At 47.0% G+C, this 14,184-nt stretch overlaps 1 protein-coding gene across 1 annotated transcript in view; it reads left to right on the top strand.

Annotated features, from left to right (window-relative positions):
• Nucleotides 1–14,184, top strand: part of nrp2a (neuropilin 2a) — a 61,579-nt gene that overhangs the window by 24,628 nt on the left and 22,767 nt on the right. Inside the window, exons 4-8 of the mRNA XM_063465984.1 lie at nucleotides 2,454–2,684; nucleotides 4,085–4,240; nucleotides 4,783–4,952; nucleotides 5,927–6,082; nucleotides 12,502–12,646. Of these exons, the coding sequence (XP_063322054.1) occupies nucleotides 2,454–2,684; nucleotides 4,085–4,240; nucleotides 4,783–4,952; nucleotides 5,927–6,082; nucleotides 12,502–12,646 (858 nt within the window). The remainder of the gene's footprint in view (nucleotides 1–2,453; nucleotides 2,685–4,084; nucleotides 4,241–4,782; nucleotides 4,953–5,926; nucleotides 6,083–12,501; nucleotides 12,647–14,184) is intronic.

The raw sequence follows: 14,184 nt of genomic DNA on the forward strand, positions 1-14,184 counted from the left end.
CGCACACTCGGCAGAGCATCGGCACGTGACGTCGCGCGAGGGCGACCGCTCCTCGAGTAACAGACACGGTGTGTTTGGATGGGCGATGGAGTCAAGCTGCGCTCAGATTGAAGATTTCACCAGCAGGACTCCGCAGACGTGCTTTGCACTGTGACCCAGTGAGAAACAAGGCCAGTGTGTTACTGGGTCTCACACATGCAGACACACACCTTCATGCACGCACACACAGAGGGAAAACAGGCAGCAAGAAACGGGACGTGTGAGCAAAAACGTACATGCTAAGAGGAGCATTCGCAGGAGATGTGACTCATGCGTACTGCGCAGTTCATTTGCTGTCGTTATGATCGCATTACAGACACATGCAGATTGATGCTGCTTACTCCTACATGATAACTGTATACTTAACACACAGAGCTGAGGTCAGTGGTTGAAGGGATGGGGAGATATTGGCTGTAAATTACCCTCACATTTCAGCATCCCTACTTCTGTGTGTGTGTTTGTGTGTGCGTATAGGCAGCCAGGCAACTGATCCACGGGTGTTTTGATGTTGCGGTGTGTGTGGGAGTCAACACAAGGGGTTGAATGCCTGCTTTTAACGCGTGGGGGGGAAGATTCATACATTTTTTTTGTCAACATCTCAACTGTCAACTGTGACATGAACATATTGGTGCCAGGTAAATCAATAGGAAGATATATGCATGATTGCATTCAGCTATATATGTAAGCACTTTTTTTTTAAATGTGAGGCTTTGGCAGGAAATGAGAGAAAAACGGGATATAAAGAATCTCTCGCAAAATGGGGAATACAAATAGAGATATGTTATACGTCTCCTGGGTTTTCCTCCCTCTGTCTCTATGCTGATTAGGGTCAGCTCTCTGCCATTACCAAGTGTAGACAAGAGGAGGTGGGGTCAGAGCAGCACAGTCGACCCCTCAGCTTTTCATAGGGCCGCCTGATAATAAGAACCGGTGCCTCCGAGGAATGCTGCAGAAGGAATGTTCCACTAACGCGTCTGTGCTCCTAAACGCCGCCTCTACGAATATGAATCTGGTTATCAAACGCAGCCCTGGCAGCTCCCTGAGACAGCGCAGTGCTTGCCTGGATGCGGCGCCGCTTTCCCAGGTTTGAAATCCACCAGATGCCTCCTCCCGTGAGCCTCTTCAACCTGACCTCCCAGTCTGCTTTCCAGTGGAGTCAACGATGGGAAAAATGCTTCTAGCTTAGGCTTGTTTTTCCTTGCTGGTAGTGACTGGCCAGGCGCATTTGTCTGGGAAAGGAAACTGAAGTGAAACGCGTCTTTAAATGAATTTACCTTCAACGAGTCATTTCAGCAGGAGAGAAGTAGCAAAAAGAAAAAAACACACGATGTCCAGTTTAAGTGCGCTTTAGTCCTAGAGGAAGAGCTACGATTTGTCCCACGTATCTTAGCAGCATTGCCACATGAGGATGTGTGTGTGTGTCCGGTGAGCATGAAAATAGAAATGCATAAAGATGTACAACTGAACGGAGCCTGCATTGTAAAGATAGAACTGTTTAAAGGGTGAGCGAACTCAGGCTCGGAAAATAAACACAGCTTATGAATGAGGCAGCGCGTGTGACATTTGTGTGAAGACCTGTCTATTTGCCGTGTGTGTGTGTGTGTGTGTGTGTGTGTGTGTGTGTGTGTGTGTGTGTGTGTGTGTGCTGGATTGTCAGCTCTCTCCCGCCTCATTGATGTGCCGGTCCATAAACACTCGGCCGTGACTCAGGCTCCCCAGTGGGCCGCGGAGCAGTGGCTGATGGGTAGATGATCTGAGCCACACAGCTGCTGCCGCTCAAGGTGAGCCGCCCAGGGCGCATAAATCTGCATAGCTAATGAGGAGCTGCCGCAAAGGGCCCACTTAGAACCATTACACAACTTTTGTGGTATGCATGAGCGAGGTGTGCGAGAGAAAGTGAAAGACACGCGCACATACAGAGTGCAAATGAGACCCAAAAAAAGGGTAAAATTTTAAATATGTGCTCTAAAGCAGGGGTCAGTCTTTAAAGGTAGAATTTTTTAAGGGCTGAAGTAAAGGCTGGGTTTTGGAGTGCACTGTCATTGTTTGAGAGCACAGAGGTGGTATGAATTTAAGGGGATCGTGCACAAAAAAAAGAGCTCTAAGCCTGCTTGCGTTGCATGATGCAACATTAGAAATGCCCAGTTGAGCATTTGCTCGCTGTGTTGGGTTTTTTTCCCTCCTCCATCTACAGCCACGAGTCGTGCACGTTCGTGTCCTTTCACCACCGCAGCTACTGTAAAATTCCAGCGGGGCTGTCAGTGACGAATGAGTTTCTGAAACACCTTCTGCAAGTCAGATGAGATACCGCCACGTGATCGATTGCTCCTGCTCGTAATGCGACCATTATGGGGTTTTTTTTTGTTTTTTACTCCCGACTCTAAATATCCTCTTATCCTTGTGTGTCTGCTTAGGCTCGGAATTCTGCTTCCGCAATTTCACCAACCCTTCCGGCATGATCGAGTCCCCGGGGTTCCCGGATAAATACCCTCACAATCTGGAATGCTCCTACATGATCATTGCCCCGCCCCACATGGACATCACGCTCACCTTCCTGACCTTCGACCTCGAGAACGACCCCCTGCTGGTCGGAGAGGGTGACTGCAAGTACGACTGGCTGGACGTGTGGGACGGTCTGCCACAAGGTGAGCGCACAGACACACACAGACACACAAACAGATGTCAGAATATCTCAGCATGAGTGTAGACACACTGGAAAGACACCCTGTCCTCACCTTTTAACGTGCGTGGACGGCCACATTTCCACATGCACATTCCTACACAGAAATCTGCATAGCAGCCTTCAATTTCCTGTGCAGGCATCCCTCTCTTTGATGTAAGCCGCTCTTACCGTACAGTCCATCCCATTACATGGGGGGGGACTGGACACCCCTGAGGAGCAATCTGTTCCCATGGTTCTCTTCCCTCTCCATAATAACACCCCGTTCCTAACCCCCCCTTGTACTTTCCTCCCTGTCCTCCATCCTTATCACCTAGCACTTCCTTCCTCCCCAGGGTGAGCGAGAGTGACAGCCACGATGAGTATCTGCTTGTATGCAAAGAGCCGAGATCAGAAAGTGGGAAGGGGAGGGGGTTTGGGGGAGAAAAACATTTGAGGATGTTATCAAGGGGCTTTGATAGTGACCGCCATAGGGTAATGCTAGTTGCTCTGTAGCTGATGAAAGCCACATTAGTAGTGGTGAGTGGTTCATTTCTCACCTCTCGCTTTGCTGAGTTCCTTTTCTTCTCTCTTTTTTTTCCTTTTCTTTTTGAAAATATGAAGCAGGGTTGGGGGGAACCAAGGATTTGCTCTAATTATTCCATTTTCAGTCGCTAAGAAGGGATCCAAGTGGATTTAAAATTCCAATTATAGCCTTGAATTTCGGAGCTTTGATAGCTGAAAACAATTTATACCATTCAAAGTTGAGAATTAGGAGCAAATTAAAGTGTAACCCAGTTCCAGTGAGCCTGAGTTTCCTCGGGCGTGAAAGAGGGACGGGAGACGAGGCGGAAGGGTAAAGAATTTTTGTGTCTGGAGACCGTTGTAATCCTTAATGTTTGTGAGTGCGTGCGCGCATGTGTGTGTCTATGCGTGTGTGAGTGCTTGTCTGCAGCTGATCCCAGTGCAGCTTGCATTAAAGCAAGGGATTCCATTCCCTCTCCTGCTGGGTTCTGGCTGAGACACACACATGGCAGATGGAGGGATGGACAGGAGAGTTAAGGGAGAGAGGAATGAATGGAGGAAGGGGAGATGGAGGAGAGGCATGCTGTGAGTCATTAGACAACACTTACCGAAGCAGCATGACCACTGGAAACCTGTCTTTGCAGTGCTGGATTTCCTTTTTTTTTAAAAAAAATTTTGTAAATCTTATAGTAATTATCACATGTGCATGCTTTTTCTGATTTTTCTTCCTTCCTTGAATGTAGCATCATACAGAAAAAGCAGTAAATGTTGAGTTTTTCAAAATAACAGCATGAATGGTTTTTTTTTTATAATTTCATTGCAATATGACTGTATAAACATGAATTTCGTGTGTGTGTGCAGTGGCTCCTCTGATTGGCCGGTACTGCGGGACAAAGATCCCCCCAGAGATCCAATCATCCTCCGGCCTGCTGTCCCTCTCCTTCCACACCGACATGGCCGTCGCCAAAGACGGCTTCTCCGCCCGCTACAACATGACACAAAAAGAAGTCTCCGACTGTGAGTGCACCATCACTTTAAGAGCGCACGTGTGTGTGCATTTGTGTGTACAGAGTGTAGGTTTGCTTACCTGCTTTTATTCCCAACTCGATTTTCTCTCTTTCACCGCTTTCGTCTCTGTCATCTCTGCTGACACTCGTCTTTCTCTCTTCATCTTTTTTCTTTTTCCTCCTCTCCTCTTACCCTCTCGATCTCTTCAGCCGTGCCTGCTTTAATGCTATTTCAATCTCGGCGCGCTCCCTCGCCCCTCTCAGCCTATTTTGCGCTCTCCTAAGAGAGCATGATTTCTCAGAAGCGGGCTCATACTATTTTCTTTTAGAATATAAATTAACTCAACCTCAATTTAGCTTCACTCACCTGTTGGGCTGCTTTCTGCCGCTCTCATTGTCCTTTCTCTTTGTGTCTGCCTGAGTTTAACTGCACGCCTCTTGTTTTTTTGAGCTCTGTGTCCCTCATGCCTTCTCTTTCATGTCTGCTAAACCGTTACATTCAGTTATATTCAATGCAAACATAGCTGACGTTGCTCCCTCTTCTCCCGTCAGCATTTCACTGCAGCATGGCACTGGGCATGGAGTCGGGGAAGATCAGCGACGACCAAATCACGGCCTCCACGTCCTTTTACGACAATCGCTGGCTGCCGCGCCAGGCTCGCCTCAACAACGATGACAACGCTTGGACGCCGGCAGAGGACAGCAACAAGGAATACATACAGGTATCACTCCGCGAGGTTCAAGCAGGCCTACGCTGTCGAGATCAGTCGATGTCAGCGGCAGCTCGCAGCAGCTGACGGATCAGCTGGTACCCTTTCATGCATTCAGTCGGCAAATGTCAACTATTTAAGTTGCTTTAGCCCACCTGCAGTTGTTTCGTACCCCAGGAAGAAGTCGTGCTGCTTCTTTCTTTGCCTTAGGCTTTCCATGAATGTACATGGAAGGGGCAGAGAGGTTCCAGAACAGAGCCGTGCCACCAAATATAAATAACCGCGCATTTGAGCTGTCTCGAGGGCCCGGGTGTTTAAGAAACTTTTAAATGCAGTTGGTTTGCTCTGGTAGAAATCTGAAGGCGAATATTTGATTTAAGGCACAAAGTCTAGAGCGGGTCGACACTGATATCTGAATCAGCGACGCGTTAACTCGCTGGTGACAGTAAATTTTTCTCAGTGATACTTGCGGAAGAAGGCTCGGTGAAGAAGGCTCTCACGTACAGTGGGGGACACACAGAGGTGCTCACACATAAAGGGAATGGAGGAACTGTGAACCGATGATAAGGAAGTGCTTCCACACTCTCAATCTTTCCTGTCTCAAACGCGTGCATAGGCAGAGCGCGGAGGAGAGCGGCAAGAAGGCCGTGATTGATGAAGGTGCTCTTCAGGAATGCATCCGAACACTGTGCCATTGATCTTTGCCTCCAGCCATTCCTCCCCTTACACACATCACAATGTACAGACACACACACACACACACACACACACACACACACACTCATAGGTACCACCTAGGCTTCTTCAGTAGAAGGCCACAATCTGCTGCTGCTGTGTGAGCGATAGACTTGCAGCTGCTCAGCTATCTGCATCAGCCCAGAGCACATCAATCCTGCAGTCTACGGAGCTTTCTCTGCCACTATTCTCTAATCATTTTATTTCAGTTCATGAAAACAAGTTTTATACATTTCCCCCCCTTTTTCCAGGTGGATCTTCATTTCCTCAAGGTTTTGACCGGTATTGCCACACAGGGTGCCATATCCAAGGAAACACAGAAGTCCTACTACGTCACAACCTTCAAGCTGGAGGTCAGCACCAATGGAGAGGACTGGATGGTGTACCGCCATGGCAAGAACCACAAGGTAGAGCATTAAACATGTTTATAAGTAAAAACGAGGCCTGAAATGGTCCAACGGGCAAAGCTTGCTTTAAAGTGAAGCCGAGCATCCACGCTTAACGCCGCATTTACACCTCCGAGATGTTCTCAAACAACTAAGGTTGTTGTGTTCGCTCGAGAGCCATATCAATGGCATCAGCGGACGCTAAATTCCTGAAGGAGTCTTTCCCCTTCTAAGACTGTTTATGAACCCAAGTCATGACCTCAGTCATGAGTCGGAGAGAAAGGGAACGGGAGGGAGGAAGAGATAGAGAGAGGAGGGGAACCTGACAAACAAGAACAATGGAGTCCTCTGTGTGCCCTTATCTGGGACTGCTATTTATCATCTTTCTCAGCCTAACTCACACACACACACACACGTATAAACACACACACACCTGGGGGTTGTGAAACCCTCTGGAGGCCCGCCAGGTGTGGACTGAGCAAATTTGCGTCTTGAGAGATTCGCAGCATTACTCTCCGAAATCGCTCCCATTTAGTGCTTCGATCGAGCCTCGTTAAATGTGCGTTTGATTACCTGCTCGTTGTTACTTATATACACACTATGGCAGGTTGTTGCCATGCCGTGACCTGCAGACAGTCTGTTTCCAGGGCATTTAAACCTTGTCCCTCACATCTGGTTTAAGGTCACTGTGGATTTCAAACAAAAAAAATAGAGAGTGGCAAGAGTGGGTGTGTGTGTAAAGAGGGGTTAATCCACACTACCCGCACAGACTGGGATTCCCCACCCCCCCTCCTCCTTCTGTGTGTGCCAGTGATTGGTTTGGGTGGGGCCAGTGGGGGGTATTTGATGTAGAGATTATTAAACAAAATGTGGATTTGACTCAAAAGTCAACATCTGTGCAATTTATTAGAACCCCCGGAAAAACACACACACACACAATCGAGAGGACCCCCTCCCTTCCTTTAAATAACCTCTGGCTGATCTCCCTGTCTGGAGATCCGTGCGTGTGAGCGCATACGTATATGATGTGTGCCTGTCTGCGGCATGTAATCTGAGTCCGGTAATCCGTCTGAGCAAAAACTGCTCGGACACTTTGAGACACGGATTCAGACAGATGCTTCGGCATGCATTTTGCATTCGGGAGAGAGATATTGGTGGTGCTACACTGCTTTGAAAACAGCATTTTGTTAGCTTTTAGAAAACAGTAAAGGCAGTAGGAGGATTGAAGATCTGTGAAAGATACAAAAAAATCTGAAAAATGTGCGTTTTCTAAAGAAAATGGTGAAAACCCGACAAACAAAAGTCTGAGAAGGCAAAGTCAGGGAATAATGCCTGCTGCTTTTACTAATTGGACACTACTTAATCTACATAAAATGCAGAATTGATTAAGCATACCATCTGCTTCTGATGATAAAGAAATACGACAGCTACAGCATTTACTGCATGCATGATAGGGCTCTAAATTCAAACTCTACAAGGATTTATTGCGCACTCTCCCTCCTCTTATGTATAATAAAGAGGCATCTCAGATTGCGTTACATAAAACCTGCTCTTTGTGTATTTGCCAACCACAGAGAAAGCCGTCTAGGAGAGTTTGCAGCCACGGTTTTTACCTCGAACTTTGCGATGGTGAAGCCAAAGAATTCGCTTTACTCTTTGCGACCCTCGTCAGACAGGTTCCTGGTCTCCAAAGGCTGCGGTTGAATCTTTCCGTGACTGCTAATCCACCACTGGTGTTTTACAAACTCCCGGTTAGCCTGTCCTAAGCCCCCCAAAGAGCCCTTAAGTGGTTGAAGCTCAGTTCTCGTCAGGGGTCCTGTAATGACTGGGATTTGGTTCTTCTAATTGTCATTTAACAGTGAGCTTGAAGCTCGTGCAGCTTTGGACAGAAGCGTGTAGACGTGTCATTATTGTGTGTGTGTGTGTGTGTGTGTGTGTAAGGTTGAGGCACGAGTGTGCCTGTGCATCACATATGAATCACCCGTGAAAGAAAGGGCCAGCTTGGTGGTTCTTACCTCCCTGTGTTTGTTAATGGAAGACAGCTCTCTGACACGATGCGTTGCTTTTTTGATGTGTTAACAAAGGCTGAAGGGCTGAATGCTCCTAAGAAGAAAAAGGAAAGTAATGTGGGAAATTAGAGTGATGAAGAAAGATGTAAAACACACCAGTGCTGCACATTAATCACCTCAATCACACCACCAGGTGTGGGCGTTTGTGTCATTTTTTTTTTTTTTTTTCCCAAATATTCTGCATGCCATCACATTTTCAATTCGACACCCATGTGACTTGTTAATTCTAAGTCACATTTCTCACATATGCGCCTCATTACTTGAGATGCGAAGACACTCAGGAATTGCATATTTCGCACACTTACACGTAGACGCGAGCTTCGCAACGATTTTTTTTCTTCTGTTTTGTTTTGTTTAAATAGACGCGCACGCTCCCGCGCCCAAACTAATTAACATTTAAAACACACGCTGTCACCTGTCTGTGAAGAAAATCCCAGGCGTCCCAGTGCTAAGCAAGCTTTGTGCTGCTGAAAGGCACTGTATGTGCTAAATCAGTCTAACACTGACACACACATAGTAACATGGAGGAGAGGGGGGAAAAGTCAGCCTTCAGCTTTTCTTCCTGCACCTCCATCACACTGTAGAGTAGAATAGAATAGCCTTTTATTACCATTGTACATGTAGCTCTCAGGCTAGAGGTGGACATATCGATCGATCAGGTGGTATCGCTAATACTGGCCCTGTATTCACTTGGTATGCGATCGATGCCCACATTTGTAGTATCCCACAGCACTAGCTCAGGCACAAACACACAAGCTTTGTTTTCCGCTTATTCTACATGCTGATGCGTATTAAAAACAGCGTGTGCGTGCGCCGACACACAGCGAGACACAATCGGTTACATCGGCACCAAGCAGGAGGCTTTGACCGGAGGTGGTGTTAGGGTCACGACTTCAACCTTTGCACGCGCGCACACACTCGCCTCAGCCTCTCTTAGAGCTAGTTGTAGAGAGCGGCCAGCTGGAACCAGTTTCTACTGTCAACATCTTCATAGTGAGAAACAGGGGAAGAGAGCCAAGGGGGATGAAAAGTGTAATGGACAGAGAAAGAGGCTGGGATCAAGGGAACAACATGGGAGCGAAGAAAGAAAAAAAATGGCTGGAAAACAAATAATGACTTGTGCAGAGAGCTTGCCACATTTCCCCCTGGTGCCATCATGTTGCAGAAAAACACTGACAGAGGAAGGAGATGTGTGCCAAAAAAGCGCAGAATGGATGGTAAATGAATCAAGCTATGATGTGTACATCCATCTGCACCTCACTTTCCAGAAACAAGCGCTCTAACGAGATCCAGCAAACCTTTGCCTGCTTTAAGATTGCACATTACATTTCCGTACTCTGTTTGCTTAGAAATGTCAGGAGGATGTTTACTATAATACAAACACGCCCATCGCGGTGACCTGGTTCTCTGCAAAAGTCATCAATAGTTAAACACCCGTGGTGCCTGGGTTCTGCCGATGTCCGCGAAAAAGAGGCCTGACCATCACATGTTGCTATGCGAGCGCGTAATGGGGTCTTCGTTATATTTTAATGACTCTCGGCTCACTTGGAGACACAACATGACAGCATCAATTATTCAGCCCACCTCGAAAGCACGCTCACGTGAGGGGAGGGACCCGTATAGACACACACATTAAAAAATAAAACCCCAAAATTCCAGTTGTTAGGCAGATTGGAGGTGGCCCAGACACCAACCACACTGACCGCCCTTTTCTTGTGCTACAACTTCCTTTATTTCAAGTTAGTGAAAAAGTAACCAGGTTACCAACGAGTTAGTCAATGAACAACCATCTGCTTCCCATGGCCGTTGACCTTTAACCTTAGAAGTAATGGGTGAGGAGTGGGAGACCTCTCAGGTATCCTGACAATAGAGTGGAGGAAGTCGTGAGAACCGAGGACGCTAAAGACCAAACCGGCAACTCTTCACTGCCCTTGTCTTTCTGTGCTGTCTTTCTTCTAAGTTTGCTCTCTCTCCACTCACATCCATAATAATTTGCTTTTTAAAAGAAAAAAAAAAGAGCCTCTGGAGATGATTCGTACTGAGAAAATTATTCTTTTTGTGTCAGTAATGTTGGCCACATTCCCAGGTTTTATCCAAAGATGAGTAGGAAAGAAAAGCAGCTGGCAGTGTTGCAGTGCATTGACTGATGGCCTTTTAGCAACGTTGGGCATTTTGAAACATTTCTGGGAAGCTGAAGCCCACAGATATTTTACAGTCATTCCTCAGTCTCCCCACTTCTATTGACCGAAACGCACTGCTGTTTTATTTACGTGGCATTTATTAAAGTAAACTTTGTGCCAAAGTTGGAACTTTACACAAAAAATAGTGTTCGTTAGGTTTTTTGAGGGTTTTTTTTGCTTGTTTTTGTTTTTCTTCTAATGTAGTAAGCATTGCCAGCTTCTTCCCAAATGAGGAAATTCCACTGAATTTTCTCATTTTGGCTTATTATGTGATAAATGCTTGGATGGAGTATTTCCTGTTACAGTCAATCTGCTCGTTGTTCTTTTCCTCCCTGCTCGTCACCACTCCCTTCATATTCCTAAGTTATGTCCTCTGCCCTCCATTCAACCTTTTTCTTTCTGCCGCTCCCTTCTCCCGCACACCCTCGCTTTTTCTGTCATTAACCATCCTTCTGAGGACACGCTTCCTTTCCCCCGCAGTCATTTTCGGTTTTACTGCCTCACCCGCTGCTCTTTGTCTCACACACTCTGGGAGTGGGAATGATGGGGCGGTTGTATTGCGAGGCCTGCCCTCCATCGTGGACGCGCCTTTGTGTGAACGTGCACTGGTGTTTACATAACCCCCATAACCACATCCACTGTTTTGCCTCTTAGGTAAACATAACAGCTGTCTATCCTCGATCCAGCAGCAGATAGAGCAGCGATAGGCCCGCTTATCTGTTCAAACACTCACAGCGCTTTGTATTATCAGTGTGAGCTCCACTTGATTTAATCAGGCCATGCCCAAAATCAAATAAAACCCCCCGAGAAGGATTTTTGAAATGATATCACTCGTATTCCCATCGGTTATGGAATTTCTGGAATATCATTTTTTAGAGTTAGGGGAATTTTGTAAATGGGTCAAACAGAAAGCAGACTTTAATGATTTAAAAACAATATATATCAAAAAATCAAATTTTTAAGGCTGTGGTAGAGTGCTGAGGTTTGATCTCAATTAGAGTAAAAGAAAACTCATGTAGGGACCTTTTTTTTAGGCATGATGCCTTTTAATCTTTAATTCAGCCGCTTGTAGCAGTTGTCTTCCCATCTCTCCATTGTGTGCAGTAGCTGTGATGCGGCATTCCTATCAGCTGGCACGGTCAACCACAAACAGAGAGTGAGTGACACTTAACAGTCACTCAGTTAAAAGACACTCACCCTGCTTATCTGGGTGCGTGGGATGTGACCATGTTTGTGTGGGCTCCTGTGGTTTCCTGCGTCTGGGTGTGCGGTTTCAGTGAGTAGCCGCCAACAAGAGGAAGAAAGGCATACGGGAGGTGTGAGGAGACATCAACAGTGCGGTCTGGACGAGGAGATTTATGTAGAAAATGGAGGTTTTTGAGATGAAGGGATTCAGAGCGATGTGGGCTCGAGAGTGGAGGGAAGAGGATGCGGGGAAGGAAAGAGGAGGAAGTCACAATTGAGTGTTCCCATCCGATTCTCTCGAGCATCACAGGCGATTGCACACTTTTCTGCCCACAACAGGAAGTAACTTGACCACCGCGGTTACATTTGCCCTCTGACCCCTCCCCCCTCACTGCCCCACCCCGCTGCCTTACGGGAGGAAAGGAGCGGTTCAGGGAGAAGTGAATGTTGATGCTGTGGAAGCGTCAGGAAGTGAATTTCACTCGCATCCTGCCCACCTGGACAGACTTCCTGCCTCCGACGGCTAATCATGTTCTGTCGTGTCAGGTCAACTCTCCCACAGCTTCCTATGACCACCAGTGCAGAGGTGTGTGGAAGTCGATAGATGTCGATAGGGTGTGTGTGTGTGTGTGTGTGTGTGTGTGTGTGTGTGTTTGAGGAAACCTCATCCTTCGATGGGCTTTCCCAGCCTCCCGGTGCTGAACCTTCGACCCTAAAACACATCGACAGCTGGGCTGGTGACACTGGATCCGTGTTTGGGTTGTCTCTGCTTTGTCCGGCCTGCCACTGTGTGTGTGTGTGTGTGTGTGTGTGTATGTGTGTGTGTGTGTGTGTGTGTGTGTGTGAAGCCAAGCGAAACTGTGCACTGCGGGTGGGTGTTCAAACAAGAGTGTGTGTGTGTCTAACTGAGAAAGAGAAATAAGACAGCACAGCTAAGTTACAGCACATCTCCTCCTGATGGTAACCAACCTTTTTTGCTTGTCCTCTGTTTGCCTTTGCTGTCCAGATTTTCCACGCTAACACAGATCCGGCCGAGGTGGTTCTCAACCGCGTCCCGCAGCCGGTCTTGGCCCGGTTCGTTCGGATCCGACCACAGACCTGGAAGAATGGCATCGCCCTCCGTTTCGAGCTCTACGGATGCCAGATTACAGGTGCGTTCGTGGGCGTGTGTGCGTGTCACATGATTCAGTTGCCAGAATCATCCCGCTTTGCATTCATGGCTTGAACAGAACTTTGGGTTCGCTTTCCTGACTCGTGGGTTTAAATCAGTAATCATGCACCAGCTCTATCTTCTCGGTTCAACCAACACAAAGCACTGTTTTAAAATCTAACTTGTTCCAAAAAAAAAACAAAAAAAGAAAAACCCATCAGCTTTAACGACATTTAACTTCCTAAACCTTAAAGCGCCGGATCAAACACACACACGCACATTCAGACATAAATGTGTATTTATACTCTCTCCCACAATCCCTCTTGCTGTGTTTTAAACATGGCAACCCTCGGGCTAATTAAAGGAAACTTCTGCTTCTATTTTTCTTCCAGAGGCACCACCAGTGTCATTTTCTTCTTTCAGTGCTCTCCCACTTCTTCTTCTTCCCCTCTGCTCGCTTTTCTGTCTCTGACTCCCCCAACGCTGCCACCCCCCCACCACCACCACATCCCATTTTTCCTCTCATGGTTTTGGAGACTTTTTTTTTTGATGTGTCGTCTTTGCTCTGTGAGCTCCTCTAGATTGAGAAACGAGTACCGATCAATCATTCATGGCTCCCCGTTCACTCTTACATCAGAAACTGTGATTCGCCTCAGCCTCAACAGCTGCTATTGGAATAACTATTAGCTCTTACAGTACAGGTGCTTCAGCACACAGGCGCTTTCTAAATATAGCGCGTAACCTCAAAAAAAAAAGAAGCAGGCACGCCTCTTGGAATGTACACAGACTCTTCCCACTGGCAAACACGTACGCACAGTCACACGTTTTCCGTCTCCTGCGCTTTTTATTCATTATTTACATCTCCTGCATTTGCGGTGACATAACAGCATGAAACTTTGATCTGTGTTCTCTTAAACCGTCAGCACAACTAACATCTCCCCACATCTCTTCCCCTCCGTCTCTCTCGACGCCCTCCGCGCTCATCCAGCGCCACTCGTCTCTCACTCCGCCTACCTCCGTCCTTCCCCCTCTCCCACTGTTTGCCTCTGCAGGCGACTCATCTCTGCGTTTCTCTCTCTTTTTCCCAGCCTCCCCAAGCCGTCATCTCCCGCTCCAAGTCTCCTTCTCTGCTTTTATTTTCACCCCCCTCACCACTCTTTCTTTCCACTCTCTACTTCTGTCTCCCCGCTCCTTGTATCATACCTTTTTTTTATCCCCTTAATCCTCATTTCTCTCTCTCACATACTCCCTCAGCAAGTTATTTTCACTTCTACTCGCCCATCCGTATCTGAATGAGTTTCATTTCCGAGCGCTTTGACGTGTACATAAAACTTTCTCTCAGTCGGCGAATGTACATAAAATGTGTGCCGCATAATGAGCAGACGAGCTATTGTACAGAATATAAAGAAACAATGCACCGAACAGCATTATATGGCACTCAGGGTATTTTTTTGTTAGATGTGAGATGTGAGAAGCGTGCATGCAAAGCAGACAAGTGTGCCCATTCAGCAGCAGACTTAACATATGCTTTTATCTCAC

Source organism: Pelmatolapia mariae, linkage group LG23, assembly GCF_036321145.2.
Source record: "Pelmatolapia mariae isolate MD_Pm_ZW linkage group LG23, Pm_UMD_F_2, whole genome shotgun sequence".
Lineage (NCBI taxonomy): Eukaryota > Metazoa > Chordata > Actinopteri > Cichliformes > Cichlidae > Pelmatolapia > Pelmatolapia mariae.